This window comes from Paramormyrops kingsleyae, chromosome 18 (assembly GCF_048594095.1).
Source record: "Paramormyrops kingsleyae isolate MSU_618 chromosome 18, PKINGS_0.4, whole genome shotgun sequence".
Taxonomy (NCBI): Eukaryota; Metazoa; Chordata; class Actinopteri; order Osteoglossiformes; family Mormyridae; genus Paramormyrops; species Paramormyrops kingsleyae.
Window position 1 is genome coordinate 7,316,419 of NC_132814.1, and position 27,978 is coordinate 7,344,396.

General features: G+C 46.2%; 1 protein-coding gene across 1 annotated transcript; it reads left to right on the plus strand.

The window, feature by feature from the left end:
* ap2b1 (adaptor related protein complex 2 subunit beta 1) lies at window positions 1-27,902 on the plus strand. Its single transcript, XM_023819444.2, has 22 exons — window positions 1-151; window positions 1,034-1,095; window positions 1,281-1,386; window positions 2,012-2,147; window positions 2,934-3,179; window positions 3,289-3,479; window positions 4,058-4,279; window positions 4,834-4,954; window positions 5,948-6,043; window positions 6,358-6,473; window positions 6,598-6,763; window positions 7,516-7,614; window positions 8,151-8,410; window positions 9,073-9,265; window positions 14,227-14,268; window positions 14,689-14,835; window positions 15,474-15,619; window positions 16,546-16,675; window positions 19,159-19,243; window positions 19,748-19,834; window positions 22,836-22,990; window positions 25,777-27,902. Exons 2-22 carry the CDS (start codon window positions 1,059-1,061, stop codon window positions 25,849-25,851), a joined length of 2,856 nt encoding a protein of 951 aa, XP_023675212.1. The 5' UTR covers window positions 1-151; window positions 1,034-1,058; the 3' UTR covers window positions 25,852-27,902.
* The last annotated feature ends 76 nt before the right edge of the window (window positions 27,903-27,978 follow it).

Genomic DNA, 27,978 nt, shown 5'->3' on the forward strand with positions numbered 1-27,978 from the left:
TTGATAATCCATTTCCGGTGTTGCGTCGCTGCTTCTTCCTACCCCGTCGCTTGTGTTTTTCCGGGAGCGCTCCATCATCTTCGTACTCCACCGCTGCAGTCCAGGGAGGCAAATTCTCATTTTCAATTTCAATACCTTGAATTGCGTCTATGTAAGTTCCTGTCTTTATCACATATACGTGGTCTTTCGTTTTATATATAGAATATTTATATTTGTATAGTTCGTTTTATGAATACCGTGTCCTCTTTTTCCAGCGTCTTTCCTAGTAGGCTAGATAGCCATTTACCCGCTACTGTTAAGGGTCACACCCAATAACGTGTCTGAAAACCTTACATAATTAAAACCGAGTTGACACTTTAAATGATGTGAATTGTTATCATTTTATAATTTTACGGTTACTTGGATGACACGCGCATTGGACATTTTTTTCCTGAAAAAAAATCCCACCTCGTATCGTTATCATTAGCCTTCCGTAAGTCCCGCTAGCCGGCTTGCTAGCGCTCCGAAGGAGGGATTTACGTAGCTGTGCGGAGACCGCTGCAGAGTGTTCGTGACACATTATATGTTACTGGTACAAGACAATGAAAGTAAATTTCTTGTAATGCCTCATGTGTTGTTTTCTACACACAGGCCGCGATGTACATCGAAATTACAAACGCTAGCTTATCACAGATCTCCCCTAGTAACACATTCGAACGACCTGACACGGGATGCTTTGAACCACGTTTGCATCTAGCTAATAATATTTATATACAAGTGCAACAGGTATGCTTTAGAACATCAGATTTTTGGGAAGAAGCTGGAAACGTTAGTGCTTTTTTGCTCTGTGTTCGTTAAAAGCAGTAAAACTAAAATTGCAGTGATTTTTTTTTTTTACTGTGATTTGATAGCAGTAGATTTTTTAAGGAAATTTTGCAAGGCTCAATCAGCGTGATCCTTGCATAGAACTAGTTTTGTGTTGAGGTACCTTCCAAGCATGTAGTCCTTGTCATGGAGTGCTTTATGAATGAATATTGTATTCTTGATTTCTCAGCTCTGCTATTTGAAGATTAGCCAAAATGACCGATTCAAAATACTTTACCACAAACAAAAAAGGTGAGTCACTATAATGTCAGTCGGGCTGCAATTGGTTTTCAGTAATGTGTACTGTAATTAATCATGCAGATCAAGTTATGTTTTATAAGCAACAGTTTTATGCTGCAAGTGTCTCAGTCCACTGAGTGCAAGCCCTTATTTAGATTGTTTGTGCTGATTCAGTTTTTGGTTGCTCTTTATTTTAGGGGAGATCTTTGAGCTCAAGGCCGAGCTGAACAATGAGAAGAAAGAGAAAAGGAAGGAGGCAGTGAAGAAGGTCATTGCTGCCATGACAGTGGGGAAAGATGTCAGGTTGGTAGCCTTAACTTGAGACGGCCTATGAAATGTAATCAGATGTTCAGCCTCGCAGTAATTTGATAAGTGTGTGGCTATAAAAATTTGGCATTGAGGTGTTTAGTGAATATGTAAAAAAGAATCTGTAATTTTATTAAAAAGTATCATCCTAAAATAATGTCTTTTTTATCATTGATTATAATCCTGCTGTAATTGTTTAATGCTGCTGAAGATACTGGTTAAGCCAGGGATAGGCAGCCCTGATTCTGGAGTGTCGGTATCCAGCAGGTTTTCCATCCTACCTGCTCTCTGATGTAATACACCTGATCTCAGGCAGATAGTAACTCATCAGGTAGGATGGAAAACTTCCTGGATACAGGCACTGCAGGATCAGGGTTTCCTACTCACAAGTTATGTAGTTTGTTCACGCCCCAGTCATTTCATCACATTGTTTAAACCCCATGAGAAAAACACAGTTCCTCTTCTAGGAGTCAAACCCTCGACCCTTCAGACCACTTCATTGCCTTCTACTGCAACCTTAAGACAGCCTGCTGCTCAGGCTAGATCCCTGGTATCAGGACGTGGATTCGCTGTTTGTTATTATGAGTGTAAATCCTAACTATCTGATGGATCTTTCCTGCAGCTCTCTGTTCCCCGATGTGGTCAACTGCATGCAGACAGACAACCTGGAGCTAAAGAAGCTGGTGTATCTGTATCTGATGAACTACGCCAAGAGCCAGCCTGACATGGCCATCATGGCGGTGAACAGCTTTGTGAAGGTGGGTGTGGCTCGTCGCCGCGGGCGACCGGCGTTTTGTAAATCAGCAGCAGTCAGTCACTCGCTTGAGCTGCACCGTTGGGTGTTTCCTTTTGCAAATTGAGCTAGCCTCATTTAAATTTTTTTTATTTTTAGAAATATGTAAAAGGTTTTTTTTTTTTTAATATGTTAGATGATGCGCAGCATATAGCTTTTGGTCTTAATAGTAAGCTATTTATATTTTCCTATAAATTGATAGATAAGGTTTGTAAACTGACAGATCCTTTTATTTTTTTGTTCTTAATTTATAGGCTGACTCCTCTTTAATTTGTCACTTTTTAATTTCCGTTTTGACGTAGAAGGATGGATGGGTAAGAGATAGATGGATGTACTTTATTTAGCACAAATGGGAAATTCCTTTGTTACAGCAAACATAAATTAGACAACATACCATAGTATGCAGAGCTGAAGTGTAAAAGACTGTAAGATGAAACAAATAAAATGGAAAACAGGATGAAATAGATCAAAAAAAACATAGCGGATAAGTAGAAGTATTTCAAATAACCACATTATATGGAACAGTGATTGAAATGGCAAGTATTCATGGCTGTACATGTCAATGGTAGTGAGTATAGAATATGAATGCATGTATGCAGTTTAAACATGCAAATATGCAAATGGCAAAGCCCAGTGAAAACAATGAAATGCATTATGTAAGAGGGGCTCCTCGCAGAAAGTAAAGTATAACCAGGCTGCAGCCTTACTGACGGGTGGTGGGGGGGTATCTCTGGATCGTCTCCTTTCGCAGGACTGTGAAGACCCCAACCCCCTGATCCGCGCTCTTGCCGTTCGGACCATGGGCTGCATCCGCGTGGACAAGATCACGGAGTACCTCTGCGAGCCGCTGCGCAAATGCCTGAAGGACGAGGACCCCTACGTGAGGAAGACGGCGGCCGTGTGCGTGGCCAAGCTGCACGACATTAACGCCCAGATGGTGGAGGACCAGGGCTTCCTGGACTCCCTGCGAGACCTCATCGCCGACTCCAATCCCATGGTGCGCCGCTTCCCTTTGCCCCACTTCTGCAAGTTTCCCACATCCGGTCTGCCTGCGTCGCCCCAGTAAGAGATGGGCGGCTGAAAAGGACCCTCTGTCGTCCCTGCAGGTCGTGGCCAACGCAGTGGCGGCCCTGTCCGAGATCAGCGAGTCCCACCCCAACAGCAACCTGCTGGATCTGAACCCGCAGAACATCAACAAGCTGCTGACGGCCCTGAACGAGTGCACCGAGTGGGGCCAGATCTTCATCCTGGACTGTCTGTCCAACTACAACCCCAAGGACGAGCGTGAAGCCCAGAGGTACGTCTGTACCATCACGCCATGTCCCTGACAAACACTGTCCTCCTGGTACATTCTTTGAAATAATTTTTCTTCTATCCATTCGTCCATCCTTCCATCATCATCCATCCATCCATTTTCTATACTGTCCCATGCAGGGTGAATCTAGATATTGTTTTTCTTTTAACATTCGGATGTTATTATTTGACCATGGAAATATGATTATGATGAAAGGTGACCTGTTTGCACACAGGATAGGAGAAGATTCACCTGGGACAGTGGATTAATGGATTATGTTTAGCTGGGATTTTGCAGTGTTTTTCTGCTCTCCCTCTTTTCCCTTGTTTATTTTAGAGCTGTCTTTTGCCACTTCCTGCTGTCCTCCCTCTAATATTAAGTTCTGTGTATGCAGATGTGTTAGGGGTGCATAGCTGGATATTAACTTGAGGCTGGCTACTGGAACGTTATTCTTTATTTAAGAGAGAAGCATCCTTAGGTTGCAGGCCGATACCTTAGCGATACCAGTAATGCTGGAGAATAGGCCGTGGAGCGTGTAAGTCTAGCCGTGTCTGACTCGTGTCGGTGCCCCCCCCCCCCAGCATCTGTGAACGCGTCACCCCCCGGCTGTCACACGCCAACTCTGCCGTGGTGCTGTCGGCGGTGAAGGTGCTCATGAAGTTCCTTGAGCTTCTGCCCAAGGACTCCGACTACTACAACACCCTGCTGAAGAAGCTGTCCCCCCCGCTGGTCACCCTGCTGTCCGGGGAGCCCGAGGTTCAGTACGTGGCCCTGAGGAACATCAACCTTATTGTGCAGAAAAGGTGAGTATCTCCATGCTCCTCTTCGGCTGTGTGGTCATGGCATCTCAACATGTGCGAAATGAAGAACGTTTTTTTCCTGTTGTGCCTTTTGTTTTAGTAAGTCAGTGTGGGTCCGGTCCATACAAGTAAAAAGGTGGCACTAAAAATTGATTCATGTTCATATTCTGCCACTAGATGACAGTATTGGAACCTGAGAAGGCTTCCTATCTTCTAGAGAGGTTGGGAACGAGGCTTAAAAACAGGATGCTGTGTTTCATGCACTCAGTCACTGCCTGGTTTAAGTAAATGGCAACTAACAAATTAATTTGCAAATAAATGGCAGCAACTGGAAATTTTACCCATTTTAGGTTCTTGTTTTTCATTTCTTCTTTTCTCTCCTCTTGCTCTCCATGGAGAACTATTAACATTGCAAATAGACTAACAGTGAGGGGTTCCCCTAACCTTCGCTGACCTTTGCCCTTGGAAGCACCCCAAACTGATGACTGACCTTAGCTAAAGATAACTGATGTGTCCCGAATGACTCTCTGAATTTCCCCTCCGTTTTATTGTAACAGGCCTGAGATTCTGAAGCAGGAGATAAAGGTGTTTTTCGTCAAGTACAACGACCCTATTTATGTGAAACTGGAGAAGCTGGACATCATGATTCGCCTGGCCTCTCAGGCCAACATCGCCCAGGTACCGACGGCGTTCCGCGTCCTGGCCGCTAGCACCGCTTCTTACCCCCCTAAGGAACCATCAGCCCGATCGCACTCAGTTTGTTGGGTGTTTTTTTTGCTTGGCGTCAATAACTTGTAGACTTTCTCAGAAGAATCAAGTCGGGTTGACGGTAGAGACCATTCCTACTACGTTTACACAGATCATGAAATGTTTTCCGCTAAATTAGCACTAGCATTTTCAGTGTTTTATTTCAACTTGAAGTTGTTATGGATACCAGGTGGGTAGAAGATGCCCACGCAGACACAGGTGATGGAGGGTTATTGTTGCATGCAGGCTAATGTGGGTGATTGGTTTTACCTAAAGCGATGGCTGCTTCTGAGACCGAAACGCTGTGAGATGCTTGGTACCTGCGTACCCGATGGGATAGGTGCTGCCCATCTCGGCAGGCCGGGCAGACAGACCTAGGCAGGTGCCCCCCAACCACCACCGCCCCCCCCCCCCCCCCCCGAGTGAAAACCGCAGCTGTCAAAGCGCCGAGTGCCGTCAGGCGAGAGCAGGGCATGCCAGGGGAGCGGCTGGGCGGACCGCCTCGTGTTTATCGCCGCGGCACCTGCTCCTGGTCGTTACGCAGAGAGTGGCAGCACTTGCCCGTGCAAATATTTTGAAAGGTCGCGTCGTTGAATTTCATAACTGACATTTATCGGGTGACACGGAAGATCAGCACCAATGAGGTGGAGGTGGGAGTAAAGGGTAATATCTTGAGCGGGCTGGATCTATGATCGGCCGGCGTGAAGCTGGTTCAGATCCCCACAGTGGCACTGGAACCGCACAGATGTCTACCGAGTTGTATAATGCAGCGTTATTCATGCACCACACGGGTGACGTTTGACTGCAGATAATACCTCGTAAATGGTTTTTAATTGGGAGGCAGGGTATTAAAGATGATATTGACACTGGTAAGGGGTGGCTACGGGTTGGATCTGTGGTGAGGTTTAAGCTTGGGGCTTGCAGGTCCTCGCCGAGCTGAAGGAGTATGCCACTGAAGTGGACGTGGACTTTGTCCGCAAGGCAGTCCGGGCCATCGGGCGCTGCGCCATCAAGGTGGAGGTGAGTGCCTGGCGGACGGACCCCCGCCCATCACCCACCCCCTCTCAGCTTAGCTGCCATCTCTCCCTGCTCTCAAGATGCATATGAAAGCTGCCACCGCAAGAATAAAATATTAAAATGCAAATTAAAAATATGGATTTAATAGACTCTAAGGCCAGGCTTCCCGGCCGGAACGGCGTCTCTGTACAATTGCGGCTTGTAATTTCCTGTCGCTTCAAGAAGAAGGGAGTCTGAGATGGATCTCTGGATTCATTTTAACACTCTCCTTTTGTTGGGGACTTGTGGCAACGCGGTGTCTGTCTCCCGGCTGACAGCAATCGGCCGAGCGCTGTGTGAGCACCCTGCTGGACCTCATCCAGACCAAGGTCAACTACGTGGTGCAGGAGGCTATTGTGGTCATCAGGGACATCTTCCGCAAATACCCCAACAAGTAAGTCCCCCTCCCCATCCGAGCTGAGTGGTGTCCAACTACCGTTGATTACTCGTGGGTAAAGCCAGCCTGTGTTTGGGCATTAGCTCAGGGCTGATAAAGAACATTGAAAATTCCTCTTTAGGTATGAGAGCATTATTGCCACGTTATGCGAGAACCTGGACTCCCTGGATGAGCCGGATGCCCGTGCCGCCATGATCTGGATCGTGGGCGAGTACGCCGAACGAATCGACAACGCCGACGAGCTGCTGGAGAGCTTCCTGGAGGGCTTCCACGACGAGAGCACTCAGGTAGGCCTAAAGCCATCCATGGTTAAACCAACCAGGTGTCTGGTGGAAAATGGTGGCTTTCACCTGGTGTAGTTTCCTTGCTTGAGCCTGGTCGTTTCTTCTGTGATTTGGGGAGGTGGACATTTCCCGACAAAAATCCTGACCATGATTTTGATCCAACCAACCAGTTAAGTATAAGGAGTAACAGTCACAGAGAACTCGACTAGTAGGTTGGAACAAAATCTTAGTCTGGATTTGTACTTTCTGGACCTGAAATACCCACCTCTGGTAGCTTGATAAAACAGGGTGGAATTCATTTGCTTAAAAGCATCAACTAAAGAACAGTGTAAACGTACATCAGACCAGTGTGTGAATGTAAGCCCAGGCCTATTTATTTTTTTAAAAATCACTGAAGAATCCAGTATGCCATACCGCCAGAAGTGGACATTTCAGGTCCAGAGAGTAAAAATCCGGACCAAGATTTTGTTTCACCCAACCTGTTGAGTACTGAATAACTGAAACATGGATGAGTGACAATGATGGTGATGAATATAATATGGATGGTTATACGTTGTTCTGTAGAGACTATGCCTCATTATACACAGCTGGTTGGTTGTAAGAAAATGTTGGTCTGCATTTTCACTTTCTGGACCTGAACTGCCCTCCTCTGCATACCGCCAGTCAGCGAAGGCTAAGGTTTTGCCCGTAGCTGCCTTGGCAGCGGTTTGCCACGTACGATGTGTCTGAGTGCGTCCCCCGTCGTCACATGGCAGGTCCAGCTCACTCTGCTGACAGCCATCGTCAAGCTGTTCCTGAAGAAGCCGTCGGAGACGCAGGAGCTGGTGCAGCAGGTGCTCAGCCTAGCGACCCAGGTGAGGCCGGCGAGCGGAGGCTCTAGCTCGATATCCTGTGACCCCTTACAGGTCGTGGCCCATGTCGTTATTAGGCTGTCATGAGTGTTTCACATTGTGCTCTATTTCGCCATGTTAGCGTTGGTGGCTAACCGAAGTCAGCGGTAAGGTTTGGGGTAGTCATCCTCCTTCACTATATAACCCGAAACACCTATATCTATTATTTCTACCCCTGTTATGATTTGGAGCTGGTAGAGTAGGATAATCTTCTAGGGAATTAAACAAAAAGTGCGGAGTCTAATTCCGTGCTCCCGAACAGCAGCAGAGTCACAGCAAAGCTTGTGTGGGCGGAGCTCACGTGTTGAATTATAGGCTGTGCCGGAATGTCTTTTCAGTGTCACTTAAGGAGTTATATACCAAGATATTGCATGTTTATGTATGTAATGAAACAAAATGTCAGTCGCTGGGCAGGGCTAACGCTGACTAGCTACGACTGGGTTTATGGAAGCGTTATGGGTTTAAGATTAAGGTATTTTATGTTCCATTTCTTCATGTAGGACTCTGACAACCCAGACCTGCGTGACAGGGGTTACATCTACTGGCGCCTTCTGTCCACTGACCCCGTGACTGCCAAGGAGGTGGTCCTGTCAGAGAAGCCCCTCATCTCCGAGGAAACTGACCTGATTGAGCCCACTCTGCTGGACGAGCTCATCTGCCACATTGGCTCGCTGGCCTCTGTCTACCACAAGCCCCCCAACGCCTTCGTGGAGGGCAGCCACGGCATCCACCGCAAGCACCTGCCCATCCAGCACGGCAGGTACGGCCCACGTCGCAGGCTGGCTGCTCCAGGAGAGCGGCTGGTTTCCAGGGCAACCGGCTTATGACACGTTTCCTGTTTGGTTAGCATGTAAGCGTGTAGGGTAGGTGCGAGATCACTTTGCAAAGGGGACCCTGGTTAACGCCTTCAAACACAATTTCGTCGTCATTCACACAAGATGCGAGGAGTCTTTGCAGTTGTTTGATAATTTTATTGATCTTTATTTATTAGCTCTTTCACGGCCACAGCATTTTGTGGATGTGGCTGTTTGCCAGTCTTGAAATCTAATAGGCCACAAAGAAACCTATTCTATTAGTGAGTCTCGTTTTTGGTACTGTTTAAATAATTAACCCCAGTCAGTGGAGTTTGTTGTTTTTCCATTTGCATCCTTGTTTGTCCAGCATTGGCCTCTTGGGGGAAGTCCTGTTTTTCAAGCGTGTAATTACATCGCTGTTTCTAAAAACTGTTCTTGTATATTGTCTTGTAGGGGGGTGTTTCCCAGTCCAATTCTTGGGGACCCACAAACAGTCCATGTTTTTGCTCCCAGCCAGCTCCCGGTGGACTGTCTATGGGTCCCCAAGGGCTGGATTGGGAAACGCAGGCTTGGGGAATGACTGTACAGGAAGCAGCTCATGTATGGTTTTGGCCCTGTGCTCTGTCAGCATCGACACAGGCGAGAGCCCCATCAGCGCCGGCCCGGTGGCCCCTATGGACCAGCCGCAGGTCATCCCCTCCCAAGGGGACCTCCTTGGTGATCTGCTCAACCTGGACCTGGGACCTCCTGTCAATGTGCCCCAGGTGTCCTCCATGCAGATGGGGGCCGTCGACCTGTTGGGCGGAGGTCTGGACAGCCTGGTAAGCTCACGCCCCACAGACCCTGACTGTTTTTTTTTTTTTTAACTTGGGGAAGTGTTTTGTTTAGTCTACATGGACCTTTTAAAACGGTGGTGTGTTTGCATGATCACGGAACCAGGATTATCCCAGTGTTCATGGAACTCTGTGAGCTAAATAGATGTAAATTAAGCGCATGCACTGTTTACTTTTCCATATTTATCAAATATCATTAATTTGGGCTGTCTGTAGCCATGGGCTGAGCCGTGTCTGTTAAACCAAGCTGACTTTTCAGCTCAGTTGTATTTGAAGAGTAAGTGTGCGTTCCAGCCGTACCAGTCAGATGGTGTAATCCAGGGGTCTCCGACTCCGGTCCGGGAGAGCTGCTGTCCAGTAGGTTTTCTGTCCCACTTGGCTTCTGATGAGCCACAGCACTTCCTGATATTTACCTGAGAACAGCTGTGACTCATCAGAAGCCAGGATGGATAGAAAACCTACTGGAGAGCAGGAGCTCTCCAGGACCGGAGTTGGAGATCTCTGGTATAAACACATCTACAGAGGAGGTGGGAGCCATGTTTGTTTAGCCAGATCATATGTGCCATGAAAGGGGGTTTGACTGGTACTGGGGGGTGGAGGAGGTGGCGGGTACTGGCCCGTAGAGATTGATGATATGTAGCAAAGGAATAGACCTGCTGCTGGTGTTGGTGTAGTACGGCACGTCTTCGAGCTGTAAGGGTAATCCTTAGCTTTTCAGAGCATGGATCAGTGAGTTTGCTACCTCAGAAAGTGTGTGCTGGCTCTCATATATGCTTCTCCGCTCAGCGTTTCTGTTTTTTTGATGCGCTTGTCTCACTCAGTACAGGTAACCAAAGGGCACAAGTGGATAATACAGGTCCCGAAAGTCCAAATCCAGACCAAGGTTTTGTTTCAACCAACCTGTTAAGTACTCTACTCTGTGACTGTGACTCTCCATACTAAACTGGTTGGTTGAAACAAAACCTTGGTATGGATTTGTAGTTTCTGGACCTGAACTTTCCACCTCTGCCAGAGGGAACCGTATTACCATGATAGCAAACGTGAGTGACAGGGTGCTTTCAATGACCATTACAGACATGGTCTTTCAGCTGCTGAGTCCCACGTGCTTCAGTTATATCTTAATTTGCACTTCATTAAAATTCTTGTCTTATATGGCTTGGCTCATCTTTCAACAACGCTGTATGTAAAAATTATTAACAGTTCCTACGGCCAGAGAAATGGCTGCTCTTTCATGTCTGTTCAGGGCTATTCTCTGCCCTGCATCCGGCCAGCCTAGTAACAAAACTTCTTTGAAATAAACACACCAACTGAAATCGTGCCGAGATCATTCAATTACAAAGGTTTTGAGTTAACTATAGTGCATATTTTTCTTGTTTGTTTCAGATAAGCTAAAAATATATTTCTCTATTTTTGTGTATGCTCATTTATCTTAACTTCAAACCCTCAGAATTTAACACCTTTTGAATAGAATACATCAGTATTTAATATCTGAAGTTGAGTTAATTTTGAGGTTCAGATTTCATAGAAAGGGCTGTATTGTCAGCAGTAAATGTTTGGCCTCATAGGTAATTTGGCTGTCCAGCTGGTTCCACACACCCTCAGCTGCAGGTCCCTTCAGGTGCCTTCCCCCATAACTCAGCCTCGCTGTCCGTCTGACGCAAGAAGCTTAGGGGGGGCCTTCGATTGACGCCCGTTTATTGTCAGGAGCTGCTCTTATGCTGAGCTTTGCTATGAACCCTGTAGGTTCTCCCTTAAACGGATTGGCTCTGTGGCTAACGACGTGTCAGACGCTTGAAAGCATCACTCTGGTCTGGTTTTCCGATCATCTATCCCGTGATTATTCACTTCTATGAAAAAGCAGCTTTGTAGTGGATGGAGGAATGCTCGCTCGAAAGTGATTGAAACTGCCGAACATCAGCTGAGATCCGTTTGACAGAGAGTGGAAAGACAGCGAAGCGTGCTGCATGCAGGAAGTGAAGGTTAAGCCGCATTGAAGCAGGGCCGGTGTGGTGTCATAAATGCGATCGCATACGAAGAACATGCAGCGACGCATTTCCTGCGAACTGTAGCCACTGTGGCAGACTGATCTTTCTCTGCATGTACATCAGGGTGAAGCTGCTTGTGATGCATGGGTGTCATTTGATCCACAGATCCAAGCGTAGCTAAAGTCGGCGTCCTTCCTGTAGCCGATTCCAGGCCAGTTTTATGTTGGGGGGGGTGATAAACAATTGAGCCCCCTATATTTATTTATTTTTTTATCCTAAAAATTGAACGAGCGACAGAATACAAAATTGCTGTATCCGAAAGTGCCCTCAAGGGGAAGGGGAAGCCAGTGGCTGCCTTGATGTCATTCCTCGTCTTCGGGTTTGCCTCACATCCTGCCTGGAAGGTGAACGGCTGATTCCAGTACCTAATATGACCTGGCACTTCCAATCAGGGCCACCGTGGGGCAGGAAGGGCACTACATGGGCTTATCCTGGAGTCTTTCAGCCCTTCCGGCTCAGCGTTCGGGACGAGGGGAGCCTCCTGCTGAGGTTTACAAAGCAGCGAGTGCCTTTGTGGGCTGCGGAGGGAGGGGTTCAAGCTCGCGCTGAATGATCTTTGTCCCAGCATAGGGGACGGGCGTCTCTGCCACATCAGTGTGCAAAATATTTATTAAAACCACATGCTCGGCTATTTTTTTTTTAGACATCGGAATGCTGACAGCCCATCAGTAAAACAGCTGAGTGACTATGACGGTCATTTTCAGGGTTATGAGAGGGTCATGCATGTTCATGGAGGGGGGGGTGGGGGGGGGGCTCGTTCCTGCAGGCACTGTCTTTCAGTCTCGCGTCATCGGCACACCCACAGGGACACGGAGCCGAGCATAACAATGAGAAGAACCTATTGCACTCCCTCAGCGCCCCGCCCAGCCCGCCCCGCCTCACCTATGCTCACTCTCCTTCAGCCTTTATGAAAACCTTTAGAATAATGAAAAAAATTAAACATTTATCGTCTTTCTGAAAGGACTCTGTGTGTTCTAGATAAAAGAAGAATTCTGCGTTCTTGAAACGTCCTTTAAAAAATAAAAGTGGCAGGAGAAATGTACTGTGCGATAATATAGACGTATTAGCGCTCAGACAGGGCCTGTGTTAGTTTCTGATGAAAGCGTTCTCTGTGATGCGGGAGCAATTGAAGCATTTTGCTGTCTTCTTGCTTCAGGGCAGAGTCTGTGCTCCTGGTTTTTGGTGGAGTGTAGAAACATCTAGCCTGCAGGAAAAGGGAAAGGGGGCCTTTGTGTGGGAGGATCTGGGTGAGCAGAGCAGTTATTGGACTTGTTACAGATGCAGTGAATTTGTATCTGATGGCGACTTCTGATGTCAAAAGTATGGAAAACAGAGTCTTTGTGGATGTAGAGACCCCCCAACCCCCCCCCCCCCCCCCCCCACCGGCATTTTGTAGCGGTTAAGGCTCTGGATAAGGTTTGCATATTGTTCTTCAAAAAGCATGTATTCTGAGAGGCCGCCTTCGACTCCCCCGGCCAGTACGGTTGTACCCTGTCCACACGCGTGTCCGTGTTGAGGTCACGGCAGACACTGCACTGAATAATCCACTAGAGCTGCGCCCATTATTCTGACAGGTTTTCGTTTTCTTTCAAGGAAATCGCGGCATCTGGTTAAATAAATCACTGCTGCAGTTAATGTGTCAAGGGGAAGCGATGGATTAATCTGCGGGCCGCAGGACTTCCTGTGAATAATTTGTAGAATAAAGTTGTCAAACCGTTTTTAATAAAAAGCACTTAACAGCTGAGGAGGTGTCCAGTTGCTCTGGAGTAGCAGGCTGAAAGAAATCAGGCTGCACCGAGACTGACCGCTTAGCCCGGCTGCCCCGTCCGGGTCTGCGGCGTTTCACATGACCTGCTCTGCCTGGCAACTGTGATTGAAAGTATAATGAATGAGTTTTGCTACATCCGGGACCAGCCGTTCACGTCCCCACAATGTGGTCGGTTTACTTGGCTGGTTTTAAATTGCCTTGCAGAGGGTCGGTCTGTTTCCATCGCCGTCATTTACCCTCCAGTATGTCAGACAGTGGGATGTGAAAGTATGAATTTCTTCTCATCAAAAGAGCAGCAATCTATAACCAGCGTCTGATGCTTCTGAAGTCACTTTCCTGCCTTAGCTCTACGTCAGATGGTTTAAAAGAACTGTGGCATGTTCTGGGGGGAAATGTTCTCAATGAACTCATGTCATGCGTCTTTTGAATGGTTATAGCCTTGAGTTAATTTAATTTAAAGCCACCTAAACGCTGTTAACTTTTGGATTAATTTGCCATAAAATCTCACCCTCAATATGAAAGGTCTCCTTAATCAGTCCCTTTGAGGTTCCTTCTGGCTGAACACCTGGTGTCCCGTGAGTCATTGACTGTGATCCATTAATATCGCTGGCCCCGCCTGGGACACAGACCTTCGAGGGGGGGCTTCTCCAGCTGCGTCCTCTTGGTCCCGCCGCGTCCGTCTGGCCTCCCTCCATTTCCACTAAAGTTGGTTTTCCAGCTGCTTCCATAAAGGGTTCTCTCGGTTAGATGTGGCTCTTTAGTGAGCTGCATAGCAGGTACAAAAACATCAGTAACACAGCTGGTTAACCTTAAATATTTACTTAACATTAATAACATACAAAATCAATAATTTGACGCTAAATATTAATTAAGGGCATGCAGCATTTTAAAGGTAGTAAGAAAACAATGACAATTTTAGCACGTTTGGTGCTGTCTGTTTGGCATTTCATGGTTCAATTTGTGTTTTTTTTTTTTCATTTTTTTTCTGGTCTGTCGTTCGGTCGACCTCTACTCTCAGGGACTGTGATGGGGGGTTGTGATGGGGGGTCTTTTCTGTTTTGCCTTCACTCCCCTGTTTATCTTCTGTCTTCGTGTATGTATGGATGTGAATCCTGGATTTCCCCTCTCCTTTGCAGCTCGGGGGAGATCTGGGAGGAGGTGTTGGCGGAAGCCCAGCTGTAAGTTGCACATAAACCTTTTTTCTTGAATAGATGTGTTCCGTGTGTCTTGAAGATTAAATGCCCAGATTCCATACTTTTGTACCACTAATCCGGCACCAAAACCTACAACGGAAGTAACATGAAAATATTTCTGTTGTCAGGAAATAGCTGGAAGATATTTGGTTACTGTTATTGCTTGTAATCATACAAACTTTCAGATGGACTAATAATCTTGGGTGGTCTTGGGGGCAAAATCGTCCTTCTGAGAATCTGAATATTGAGATGTGTAGTTCGGAATGGAATGTACTGAAATATTAAGAGGTTAAAATGAATCCAAAGCCATCTGTTTTCTGGCTTTTTGTGCAGGATGGTCTCATGCTGTGTGTGTGTGTGTGTGTGTGTGTGTGTGTGTGTGTGTGTGTGTGTTCTGTGCCTCAGGTGGGACAGAACTTCATTCCGTCCTCGGTGCCCAACACGTTTGCACCCTCGCCCACCCCAGCCACGCTCAGCAGCGGACTCAATGACCTGTTCGAGCTCTCCACGGGTATGGCCATCACCACTGGGGGCTACGTGGCCCCCAAAACAGTAAGTGTGTCATCTGTGGTCACAGTCAAGGCCTGTGGTCGGCTCTTAGTGACGGTGAATACATCTCACTAAGTAATGAGAAGGGACGTTTCTCAATATGCATGCTTGTGTTCTCGTGTCCCAGTTTTATGTCATCTTCCTTGCTGAAGACCAGTTCTAATACTCAAGAACAGAAGTACAGAGGACAGTAAAAATCCCCGGATGTCTTTCTTGCCCCACCGCAAATATCGAGGATCAGTCCCATAATTCATTGCACCCCAAGTTTGTTCTTGGGAGGCAAGTTAGTAAGATCTTGCATAGTCTGGGCAGCATCAGGAATGTTGGGGTCAGTGTTTTGGGGAAGTGGTGGTATTCAGCTCACAGTGGAAATAATGGTTCCCAGCACAGGTGATAAGCACACGTGCCTCTGTGAGCTCTTATGGCTGCTGCCCTTGTCCATGTGGGGATACGCCTTGAGACGTCCTCCCTAGATGGAACCAGGGCTTGGCAAGTGTTTCTGTAGCAGGTGTTTTTATTTTGGGGGCGTGGTTAAGTAACTGAGTTAAGTTAATGTCATTGGCTGAGCGGGTTGGGGGAGTGGCCTTGTAGGTGTGTACGCGCGCGGACATTTCGATCATGCTGAGCCGCATGTGCCGCAGGTGTGGCTGCCGGCGGTGAAGGCCAAAGGCTTGGAGATCGCGGGGACCTTCTCGCGCAGGCAGGGCCACATGTACATGGACATGACCTTCACGGACAAGGCCCTGCAGCACATGACCGACTTCGCCATTCAGTTTAACAAGAACAGGTGAGGGAGGGAGCGCATGGGAGGGGGGGGGGTGGTATTGTGTCAATACTGGCCCTGTAACCTGAGTATCAGATTGTTTTTCAGTTGCTTATTTAATAAAGATTTAGGTTGGTGGTTGCCAGCTCAGGTCCTTGGAATCTCATTTACTTACGTATCCATTGTTCCTTAATTAGTTAATGCATTCATTATACTCATTGTTTCTCCCTGACAGTTGTTATAGAAGTTTTCAGCATATTCAGAATAATTAAGTCAACACTACACTGAACAACCAAGTAAATCATTAATTATAATTAACCTCAATATTTAAGAGACACAAACACATACAACATCTACATAAATCACATTGTATTGCAGGATATTACATTTCTCTTATTTGCCCCTATCCCTGCTATGGGGAATGTATTAAAGACTGGGGGGTGTTCCCCGAAGCAGGATTTCTCAGTTAGCTGGGTTACCTTAAGCTAGAAGTCATGATCGTCCAATAGGAATGCTCCTTACTTAAACTCTTATTGGACAATCATGACTTCTTAAGTTATCCCAGCTAACTGAGAATTTCCGCTTTGTGGAACACCCCCCCAAGCACAGGAGAATATATATATATTTTTTTTAATAAATAGAAGCCCCTTTTCAGTTCTCAAAAAAACACTGATTATTAATCTGCTTTGTTTCAAAATTCAAATACCCAGAGGAATGTAGACAAGCCTCCTACGTTATTTACTCAAAATACCAGCTGCCTATAATCATCAAGCAATTAACATAAAACTGAAAAAGATTTTAATGCATTTAATGAAATGTGAACACATAACAGGAGCCCCCCCCCCCAGCTTTCTGCCTGTGAGAAATCAAGGCCTCCACATTTTGAATGCGTTAGCGGTTAGCGGTTCTTGGTGCGGCCATGTTGGAAGCTGGCTCCCGTGTCTCCCCAGCTTTGGCATGATCCCCACCACACCCCTGCCCGTCCACACCCCGCTGATGCCCAGCCAGAGCATCGACATCTCCCTGCCGCTCAACACCATCGGCCCCGTCATGAAGATGGACCCACTCAACAACCTCCAGGTGGGCCCCTCTTCACGTGTACCGACCGCGACCACCGCGTCAGCCCCACACCATCAGATTTCTGGTCTGTCGGTTCTGGGGGGAGCCCACATGGCTCGGTGCATTTTTGTGATTGTGGATGGCAGTGCTTCCCAATCCGGTCGCTGGGGATCCCCAGACAGTCCATATTTTTGCTCCCTCCCAGCTCCCAGTATAGAAATCAAGTGATATCCGCCCTCAGCATTGCTGGTATTTTCTTGCTTTGATTTGTATTAAATCAACTTACTATCCCACTGTGTATTTACAGGCACATGCGGGCCATGTTTTGAATTGAATTGGGAGCTGGAAGGGAGCAAAAACATGGCTTGTCTGGCTGGAAGGGAGCAAAAACATGGCTTGTCTGGCTGGAAGGGAGCAAAAACATGGCTTGTCTGGCTGGAAGGGAGCAAAAACATGGCTTGTCTGGCTGGAAGGGAGCAAAAACATGGCTTGTCTGGCTGGAAGGGAGCAAAAACATGGCTTGTCTGGCTGGGAGGGAGCAGAAATATGGCCTGTCTGGCTGGAAGGGAGCAAAAACATGGCTTGTCTGGTGGTCCTCGAGGACTGGGTTGAGAAACACTGGTATATGGTATTTAAAGTTGCGTGTGAACCTCTTGAGCCAGGAACACACCAAGCCCATTTTTGGCCATCGGGAGCGGTCAGGCTGTCTGTGACTTAGCGAGTCAGTGACTGGCTGTCACACAGGTGTGTGCGGCATGGCTGGTCCCGGCCGGTCCCCATTGCCACTGGTTTTAGCCTGTCGATCATGCTTCAGCAGCATTGAAGCAAGTCTGTCAGACTGAGTACCTTGAATGGGCTGTATTTCAGCCGTGACTTCTGGTCGTGCTGGTTCCAGCGCAAATGTGCACAGTCCATGAGAGCCGATCGTTTGTCAGCCTTGGTTGGCGCAAGGTTTTTTGCCGTTGGCTTGGTGTGTAGCTAGCATTAGCCATGCAATCTCCATGCTTGCAGCTCGCCGCATAGCACTTAGGTGCTGGCAGGCTCACCTAAAAGCCGCAGTGCCTGACAAACCCTGGCAGTGTTGTTACATTCCTGGAGCACCATTGCCATTGCGTGATGGACCATTTACCAGGACCTAGCCGGATGCTAACCCAGCCGCGCACCACAGCCCTTGGTCTTGCCCTACCTAACGAAGCGACCCCAAATGCTAATCCATTATGCCCAGTCGCTCCTCCCCTCCATCCCTCGTGGCTCACGTGGTGCTGGATGGAGGGTGCTGGGGGCAATCTGGCTGACCTGTAAAAATATACAGGAGTCCTACAGAGTTTGTTTACGAGAGTCCAACAGACGGCAGATCTGGCCCATGCTGAGACCAGCTCTCTGCTTGCAGAGTCTTTGGGGCTGTGAACGTGACCTTTAAGTGAGCTTCACACCCCTGAGATCCGGTGCTAGAAGGAGGCAGGAGATCAAATTCATAACGTTATTTTTTCTATGGATTTTCTTAAAAGGAGTCAGGCACATCGTTCTATGTACGTTGACAGTCATGGAATGACTCAGGAGTCCCGGCACACTATGAAGGACTCGTTTGCCCTTATTCATTCAGCTGTCCTCGATGATTAATGGCATTCCCTGTGCTGAGAACAGTCTGAACTGCCCAAAATGGCCAGCCATGGCTTCTGCCTACCGCTGATAAAACATCACAGCTCTTCGTCATGTCGAGCCCAGGCTCAGATTGACGAGGCTCCTCCGGGGTGTCATCAGCTTCCAAATGCGTCCTCAGGTCTGATGCTCACGTCACTTTTCTGCCGAACACCGTAGCCACAGTCAGAGGTGGTTTCATTCTCCTCCTAAATTTAAGATCTTGTTTTAGGCATTCAGAGAGGTCTTCAAGGAATGCAGTTTTGAAACTCTTATGTGATGGGTCCTTAATTCTGGGTATTTTCTTTTCAACCTGGCTTAAGGTTCCTGCCTTCCTGTCCTATGGTCTTGAAAACATCACTCCAAACGTACCGGACCTCAGCCAGTCACTCGCCTTGATCCTTTCGCTTTCCAACACTCTGTAAAAACCCAACATTAGCATCAAGAAATATTTGCCGTAAAAGTGCCAGAGACAATGGAAGTTCCTTTTTTGGCTGCTTGTTGATCAGCCGGCTGTCCTCTCCAATCCCAGGCCATATTGTCAAAGAACACTTATCCACACACAGCCCAGCACACTTTGATCCTGTGTTGGTGGTATGTCCTGTCAGAAATGTCTGAATTCACCAATAGTTGTATAGGATCAGCTAGTTACTGAGAGATTTTGAGTCTCAAACTGCAGGGGTGGGATAAGACCAGGGTTTTCAGATGCAGTACCCTGTAGATACCCCTTCCCCTCTGCAGCCAGAATTCCTGCAGTTTGCATATCTCAGTTGGCGTGGTGGCGGCGTAACGCGTGACGTGAGGAGTGCGTGTGAGGTAGCCCGCCTGGCTCTTGGACGGATATGCTCTTTTTTTTTGCTTGGCAGGTGGCTGTCAAAAACAACATTGATGTCTTCTACTTCAGCTGTCTCATTCCACTCAACATATTCTTTGTGGAGGACGGTAAAATGGGTGAGTGAGCCAGCTTAGTGACGTCAAGTTATGCGTGTTTAAAAAAATTTGTTTTTTGGGGGGAGGAATAAATTATTAATTATTGGATTAAGTGCATTTCTTTCATCTACATAATCTTGAGGTTGGGTTGGATGCAGTACAAATCACCACACAATGTGTTTGTTTAGCTTGATACTGATTTTTAAATTATGAAATGCTCATCCTCCTGCTTAGTTGAGCCATATAGAGTTACGTAATGGAAACATTTAAAAAGAAACTTAAATGATAGGGCGATTTATTGATGGTACACTTTCAGAAAAAAATCCTACTCAAGAAGATTAGTCATGTAATTTGTAAATCATCCGATAGCCCCGTCAGTCCTAGTGAGATTCCATAAGCATGTCTGCTTGGATTCTGCAAACCTCCTTGTCAGCCCTTAAACGCTGAACGCTCAGCCATCACTGAGTATTTCAGAGCGTGCCCCCCCCCCCACCGCAGCATGACTGTATGCCAACCCCCTCACAGAACGCCAGGTCTTCTTGGCCACCTGGAAGGACATACCCAATGAGAACGAGCTGCAGTATCAGATAAAGGACTGTCACCTGAATGCAGGTAAGTGAGACTCTGCAGTGTTGGCAAAGACCGATAACTTGATTTTTAACGAAGAGAATGAATGCACTGTCATTTAGGGGGATAGGGCACAGGGCAGGGGGGGCACCTTGGATGGGATGCCAATCCAGTTCCAAGGCGCACACAGAAGTGCAGACTAGGGGCCATTTTTAAATGCAATTTCTCTAGATCGATAGAGAATTTATGTACTGCTTATTAAGGATTAATATACTGAAGTATAATATAGTGACTCTTTAAAGTTGAGACCTGACCTTCTGCATAAATTCAAGGGTTCTGTCTGACTAATATGCTGTCAGTGTGCGATTGCTTGGGGCTTGAGGCCGTTGAGTTGGGTTTCTGAACGTAAAGTGGACCTGAATGGAAGCCTCACTGCAGTGCGGGCCCTGGGTGCACTGTAAGGCAGTGATGTATGGCTTCAGGGACCAGGAAATGTGTTGAATGCCCCATTATGCGCCTGGGCTGGCTCCTGCCATGATGGGCGTATCTGTACACAAAGAGGAGGCACGTTAACCTTGCCGGTCCCAGTGCAGCCTGCTGCGTTTCGTTAGGTCCATTTCTCACTTAAGAATGCCGCAGAAAACCAATCACATTCCCATTTTGTTTATGCACTGTTTCCATATAATGTAGTGAAATATTTTGATATCTATTAGACCCCACAAGGGTGCCTTAAATACTAGTTGGGGTTGCTGGGATGAGCGTATTCGTTTTTTTCCCAAGGACCAAGGACCGCTTTGTTTGACAGCTTTTTGTTTTTACTGCAAGCTTCAGCCGCAGTGAGAGTTGGGTCCCATAAGCCTCCGCTTCTCCTGCAAAGGACGACTTAACTCCCTGACCCTCGTTAACCTTCCAGCTCTCACTGGGTGTCGCTGGTTCGATCAATAGAATGACTGAAGTTTAAACAGCGCACACGTAGATGTGAAGAATTGCTGCTTAATGAGCACGACTTTCAGTTTTTATTTGGATTTGCCTGCCACTAATTGATTGCATGCACACACGCGCGTCTGTGTGTGTGTGTGTGTGTGTGTGTGTGTGTGTGTGTGTGTGTGTGTGTGTGTGTGTGTACATGCGCGATGTAATTCATTAGCTTTGGAGTGTTTTAGTTGCGTTTCTGTGATTGTTCAGTGGATGCTGTATTTCTTGTCCCCAAGTCTGTTGTTTTAAAGGTTGAAAACTGTTATCAAAAATGGTGCATTTAATTTGGAAAAAACTGTTAGAGGTTTTGAGTTAACTTCTTGCCACCTGGCAGTGGTGACCCTTTGTCATACGTTTCCTTTTATTAGTTTTATATCCGTACCTTTGTTGTCTACGCAGCTTCTGCTCACAGTTTTTTTGAACCCATCTATGAGTCAAGTTACGTGACGTTATTGCAGGTGCCCCGTGGTCTTTAGTGAAAACATCATGTCATCCAAGGATGCTTGGATCCCAATTTCATTATTGGAATTTGTGCTGTCTCTGTCTTCAAAAGTCGAACAGAAGTCATTGACAGTTTTTCAGGGGCAGTAGCGGTTGAATGAAAGCCCATGAGCATCTATAGACCACAAAGACCATGACTCAGTAACATGGCATTTAATTGGCCAGTGTTAGTACTGAGTCACCTGCAATAGTAGTTGTGGAGAAATCAGAGTACTTTTACTATTTATACTTGTAAACAACTCCATGATTTCAGAACACTTGAGTTGACTCTGTTTCATTTCCTTGAGTTTGAGTTTATTGCCCAGTGTGAAATGCCTTTAATGCAGAGAAACGCAGAGCCTGTTCACCCTCGGTTGGGTGACTCATGGACAGTCTCTCATTTGTATTCATCAGGCCAGAGTTGGCGCATTTCCCTGTGAATCCTGAAGCGTCTCGGGGTTAGAGGAGGGGCGTCATGCCATCTAACGGACGAGGAGACAGAGGTGTGCCGAGACTGAGGAGCCCTATCAGCTCTTTCTCGTGTGTGTAGCAGCAACAACGTTTTATCTGCTCGAGCCGGTGTTTGCCTGTAAATTAATCTGGGCGACTTCAACGCTCATGTGCATCAGCTTGAATCTTAGGGTTCTCCGACGCGGGATGTTGATGCCTGCTTGACATGGTGAAGTTTATTCCTTTAAGTACACTTGGTTGAAGCGTTTGGCCAGCCTTTAATTGAAAGCGGATCCCAGTATTGTGGTTTCATTGTATTTTCTTGCTCAGTAACCCATGATGGGATTCCAGCAAATCCTGACCAGCTCGTTCAGACGTGGCAGCCTGGGATGAAGCTTGGCCTCTCCCCAGTTCTCATTCGCTCCATGTCACTCTCAGTTCCGCGGATTAGTTCTCTTGGAAGGCAGCCGTCTCTGGCCAGCTAATGGTTTGACGGTGGACAGTGATGGATGAAGGGGCCCTCAGAATATTTGCGGGAAGGGAAATGATTTTTTGTGAAATTGCTGTGGTCTTCGTGTGGTTAGTTAAATGCATTTGTGCTTGTAATTTGAACTGTTCCTCATAAGTATATTTGATTAATGGATGTGGTTTTTGTATTATCAAACTAATTTTTCACATGACCCTGTTCTTTTGGGAGGGGTTTGTGAGCATCCAGGTGTTGCACAACCTAATAACACTCTAAACATAGACTGGATAACCATCCCCCTTGTCTGGAAGAACTTTGTCCATTATCAGACTAGCTTCAGAGGTCTAGAAGGTTGCATGCATACTGTGTGTTTCTGGCATGGCATGACTGTGTTGTAAGTTTGGGGGGAGACTGGCATCTGTTAAGTAACTGAGTCAAATCCATCATCTCACATTATTCTGTATGACTTACTATATATACTTATGAATAGGCTGCCCTTTCATTTCAGCATTGGCTGCAAATGTTTGTCTGTCTTTTCAACTAAAATCGTCGGATACAAGTTTTCTTTTACCATGAGTCATTGTGCCCTAAGTTTATTCTTGGGGTGCAAGTTAGCAAGACTGGTCCTACTCCTACCCTGTCATGAGTAACGCCTCTGGGCTTCTGGGTCTGCAGACACGGTGTCCGGAAAGCTCCAGAATAACAACATCTTCACCATCGCCAAGAGGAACGTGGAGGGTCAGGACATGCTCTACCAGTCCCTGAAGCTCACCAATGGCATCTGGATTCTGGCAGAGCTGCGTATCCAGCCCGGCAACCCCAACTACACAGTAAGCCTGCCGCCCCACCCTGCCCCTTTCTGTCCTCGCGGTGGCTCATTCTCACTCCTTTCCCTGTGGCAGGACCAGGAACTGTACACACGGCTGTTCTGATGTTTAATAGAATGCCATATTTTGTTTTAGGATTGGAACAAAAACACCTTAATTTGTTGTATGTGCCCAGCAGCCGTTACTCTTCGTCGTGCGTTTGAAGGAGCCCGGGAACACCTGTCTCCAGCATGACAGATAGACTCCCTTTATAGCGTCTTCATTATCCAGGCTAGGTTCTGCTCCCATAGCCACCTGGCGCACTAGAAGCCCAGAAGGAAAACCAAGCTCACAGGAGCTGGAAAGGTAGAATAACCTTCAAGGGAGTGTTTTGTAAGAACCTAAAAATAATTACAACCATATTCTTGCACCTCCAGGTGATTCGACAGGTTTCTGACGTAGTTCATTTAGAGGTAACTCATATGTCTTAGTCAGCATCTGTTGTGTTATGAAGTGAAATAAAATATGTTTCTGCTGCTGTCTTTCAAAGGTGATCGCTAAGACTGGGTGATATCATATCGATATTACATCGCGCATGTGCAATAATCACTAGGGTTTCAGATGACCGGTGAAACATGTGGCCAGACACCAGCTTTTCGGTGCTATCCGGACATTTATTTACACCCACAATTTGTTAAGCAGATTAGTAATACACATAAAAATATTAATGAGGCATTTTCCGATGCCCAAAAGTTAGTAATCAGTATAAATTTGGTATATCCTTATGTTTAATAAATGTCAGACTATAAAACTGCTAACCACCGATGTCTTTATACTTTGTTTATCCACAAGATCTTTTTTAAAGGATGTCGTGGCTGCTGAGCTGTTCCTTTCTTCACCACCACTTCAGTGCATGTCACACTGAATGCCAAACCATGGTATACCAAAGCAGTATTATGTGGTGTGCTCTGCTACAGTGCATATCATACTGAAGTATACCAAAGCAGTATTACTGTATGTGGTGTGCTCTGCTACAGTGCATATCGTACTGAAGTATACCAAAGCAGTATTATGTGGTGTGCTCCGCTACAGTGCATATCGTACTGAAGTATACCAAACCATGGTATACCAAAGCAGTATTATGTGGTGTGCTCCGCTACAGTGCATATCGTACTGAAGTATACCAAAGCAGTATTATTTTGCTCCGTCCCAGCTCCTTGCCAGACAGGCTGAGAAGGAGCAAACACGTGGACTGTTGGGGGGTCCTTGAGGGCTGGGTTTGGGAAACGCTGATCTAAACAAAAAGTAAAATCTAAAAAACCAAAAACTAAGGGTAACCTTGTATGCATACTGAGAGGAATCTACTATTTGCGATATTTGATGGTTTTGACAGCCTTTGGTGTCCATAGGCTGGGCCTGATCTAGACTCCAATCTGCCATACCTGTCACGCTTGCTCTGACCATCTTGGTTGAGCGTCTGAAGGAAAGTCAGAGCTCTCTCACATCGAAGATCATTTTTATGCCATGTCAGACAATGGCATCATAAGAAAATCGAGATGGAGCCTGTTACAGTTTGAGACATGGTAGAAGGTATGAAGGCCTCTTCAGTCTATAACAAAGATTTTGCATGTGGATCTACTAGGATTTGTCGTAGGGACAATCCCCAGTTCAGTCCCTATTGGGAGCTGGGACGGAGCTGTGGGTCCCTGAGGACCGGATTGGGAAACACTGGTCTAATGTGTCATTTGCTCAGTAATTGCTCCATAACCCAATTTCTGTGAATACTGGGCAGTTTTGAGTCCTCCATTGTGCTGTCCGTTTTCCAGGGATTAATGCCAGGAGAGTCAGTGTGCTAAGGAGTTGCTCATTGTGGAGTTTGATTAGCCAATGGCCAGTCCGTATGCCAGGGAGCTGCTCATTGTGGAGCTTGATTGGCTAATGGCGGGTCAGTATGCCAAGGAGCTGCTAATTGTGTGTTGATTGGTCATTGGCAAGTCAGTATGCCAAGGAGCTGCAGTTTCAGTGGTCAGTCAAGATGGCTGTGAACATCACTACCTTTATCAAGGAATTCCTATAGCACCTAAAATGCACAATTGTTTCCTTTAAAAATATGAGTTTACAGTGCTGTACAAACAGTCATTATTTCTCAGGCTGATCATCACTTGGATAGACACCTGATGTTTTTGTAAAGATGCTAAGCTTTCACGAAGTATCTGCATAACAGTGGCTTGACGGGGTGGATGAAATTTTGCAGAATAACTTGAAGTGAACAGCGTATCGGTTTGGTGGTGGAGTTTGTGTCTGTATGTTTCAGCAGGCAGACGTTTCACACGTCACAGAGAACATATGGACAAAGGCTGCCTGAGTGATCGACCAGCCTGTGCTCAGGATTGCTTGCTGCTTTAGCTATTGAATTCACCTGAATGGCAACTTCAACAGCTCTCTAATTAATGGTGGGCTGTGAATGGCTGTAAAGTCTAAAAATATCATAGAAATGACTTTTTAAAGAAGTGGTGAGTTATTGTGAGGACAAAGTGTGAATTGAATACAAATCGCCTCGTATTTCTCTGAAAGTAAACCAAGAATCTCCGTAGAGTCCCTCATCAAGATCAGTGTACAATGTGGAATAAATGAAATGGTCATTAGTTTAATTGCTTCTTTTTCACGGCGTTGCCATGAAAACAGGTGAGGGGTTATGAATTTGACTCCCACTTTGTAGGCAGAACGCAGAGCAGGCTCAGCTAAGAACTGATCCGACAGAGTCCCTCTGCCACTCGTCATTACGTTTCTCTCCCTTTGTCTGTCCCCAGCTCTCCCTGAAGTGCCGAGCTCCTGAGGTCTCTCAGTACGTCTACCAGGTGTACGACGGCGTCCTGAAGAACTAAATCGTTCATCTCCACTTCCTCGCACCATGGTCCACTCTCCACTCCTCTGTGGCACAAGAACAAATCTGTACCTTTTGATCTTTTTTTTTTTTTTTTTAAACGTTCTTTCACTTACTCTGTCCTTGTCTACGTAAGCAAGGGCACTAATATTCCATCCACGGCTGTATCTTAATGTTGTCGTTGTGAATGTCTGACACCATGAACCGCTTTAGAAATCTCTTCACCCGCCTTCGTACTGTATCTGGTTTCTTTTGAAGCACTTTTATTTTTTTTTGTCCGATTTCCCCCAGTTGTTTATGGTCTCTGCTTTACTTGTCCGCCATGCCCGACTAAGCATGAATACATTGATAAAGGACTGGCCCTGTTGATCGGTGGGGCCTTCGGCGAGGCAGTTTGAGACACCATTGTCTGTTAGCTCCTAGTGCTCCCTCTAACGCCTCTTAACAGCTGACGTGACCGAACACCGCAACCCAAAACGGCATGAGGAGGCTGAAAGCTGGGAGTTCGATGTTATACATTCGGTCTTGGCGACTTAGTCCTGTGTTTTTTTTGTTTTTGTTTTTTTTTTGCTCACCATCGCATTACCGCTTCATGAAAATGACCACGCATTTACTTGAGCCCGTGCCATCCGTCGTGTTTTATGTACATATATTTTGTATTGCCATTGTTAATATTTTGCTTTTAAAAGAGAGGAAATGTCTGCCAGTTTTTGCGTGACTGATAAGCTGAAGCTTTTCCTGCCTCCCAACTTGCCAGGCCCTTCTGTAGCTGTCGAGGCAGCCTTGCTCCCTTTGGGCAGTTTATCGTAAGGCTGAACCCTAAATGTCACACACATCCAAACCGGCGAAAGGTTGTCATGCAAAACTGAGGTGATGAAGGCTCTCTGTAGGGTTATACTTCTGTTTTACAATAAGACCAATATGAGAATATCGTTGTGGTAAGTGTGTTTTGAACAATTGTATACTAACAACCCCCCAAAAAAGTTTCAAACTATTGCTTGGGATACAAGCTTAAATATTTTGCCGATATGTAAATGTAGCTAGCTATACTCAGCCCTCATACTGGCATTAGATGTTTATCGCTACATGGTTGTGCTTACCTGCTATTTTTGCATCAAAACATTGTACTAATGCAGTGAGAGATCGTGGTTGCAGCTGCCACATTGCTTCCATTGTGTAGTGATAATATGTCGGTAAACTTGGATATATATAGGATAGCTGTGCTGGAAGAACAGTCGAAGTTAGAAACATTTTTTCCACAAGTTTAGCCTCAAAAGTAGCATGATATAGTAGCGGTTTACCAAGGCTGCAAATGTGACAGTGAATTTTAATGACTATCTATAGTACATGCAAATAAAATTTCATATTAGAAATATTAAAAGTACCTATGCTTGCTGAACATATGGTAGTGATGCTTAATCGTGTCTGTGCTCAGACTTTAGGTGCATAGTTGTATGGATCTCGAACACAAAGGTACAAATGTTTTTGTGATTTATGTGTTTTGCGAGCTGTTGCCATACATGACGTGCCTGTGGTCCCGCATGTAACCAGTGCCCATCGCTTCTTGGGGGCCTTAACGTTTGTGCTACGAGCTGTGGTCTTTGCAGAAAGGGATGTACCACTTCTGAAGAACAGACTCTGGCCCCAATACATTAACCTTGTATCGTTTATATAAATATGGGGGCAGGGACTAAGAACCACAAAGGAACTATATGGGAGATTGATGTGAGATTATTTTATGAGGTTGCCAGACTTGCTGTGGGTTTTTTCAGCTTTTCTGGATTTTCGATTTTCTGATTCTGAGCCTGAAATCGACCATTTTCAAAACAGAGGGCCGTGTCGTCTTAAATCTCCTTAAAGGACCACTATGCCACCCATTCCTACCAGTTTATTTGCTCAATGGTCATCTGCCTCCTCTGAATTCTGTCTTAATCTTGCCAGTTTTACCTCTTCTTCCACCTTTCTTTCCCCCAAACCGATGTAACCTTTCTTTTCGTTTCTTTTTTTTTGTTTTTTTCCTTATTGCCATTTTCAATAAACTGTCCTCATGGACGATGCCTACGTGTGTTCCTTTCCGTTTAAATCGCATCAGCTCTGACGCATCAGTATAACAAGCCCTGACAGGAGA

Bases quoted from the DNA above. Each gene is read 5' to 3' on its own strand.
- ap2b1 (XM_023819444.2), top strand. From the start codon at position 1,059: ATGACCGATTCAAAATACTTTACCACAAACAAAAAAG. The intron at 1,096-1,280 runs GTGAGTCACTAT...TCTTTATTTTAG, and splicing joins CTTTACCACAAACAAAAAAG to GGGAGATCTTTGAGCTCAAG. The intron at 19,244-19,747 runs GTGAGTGAGCCA...ACCCCCTCACAG, and splicing joins TGTGGAGGACGGTAAAATGG to AACGCCAGGTCTTCTTGGCC.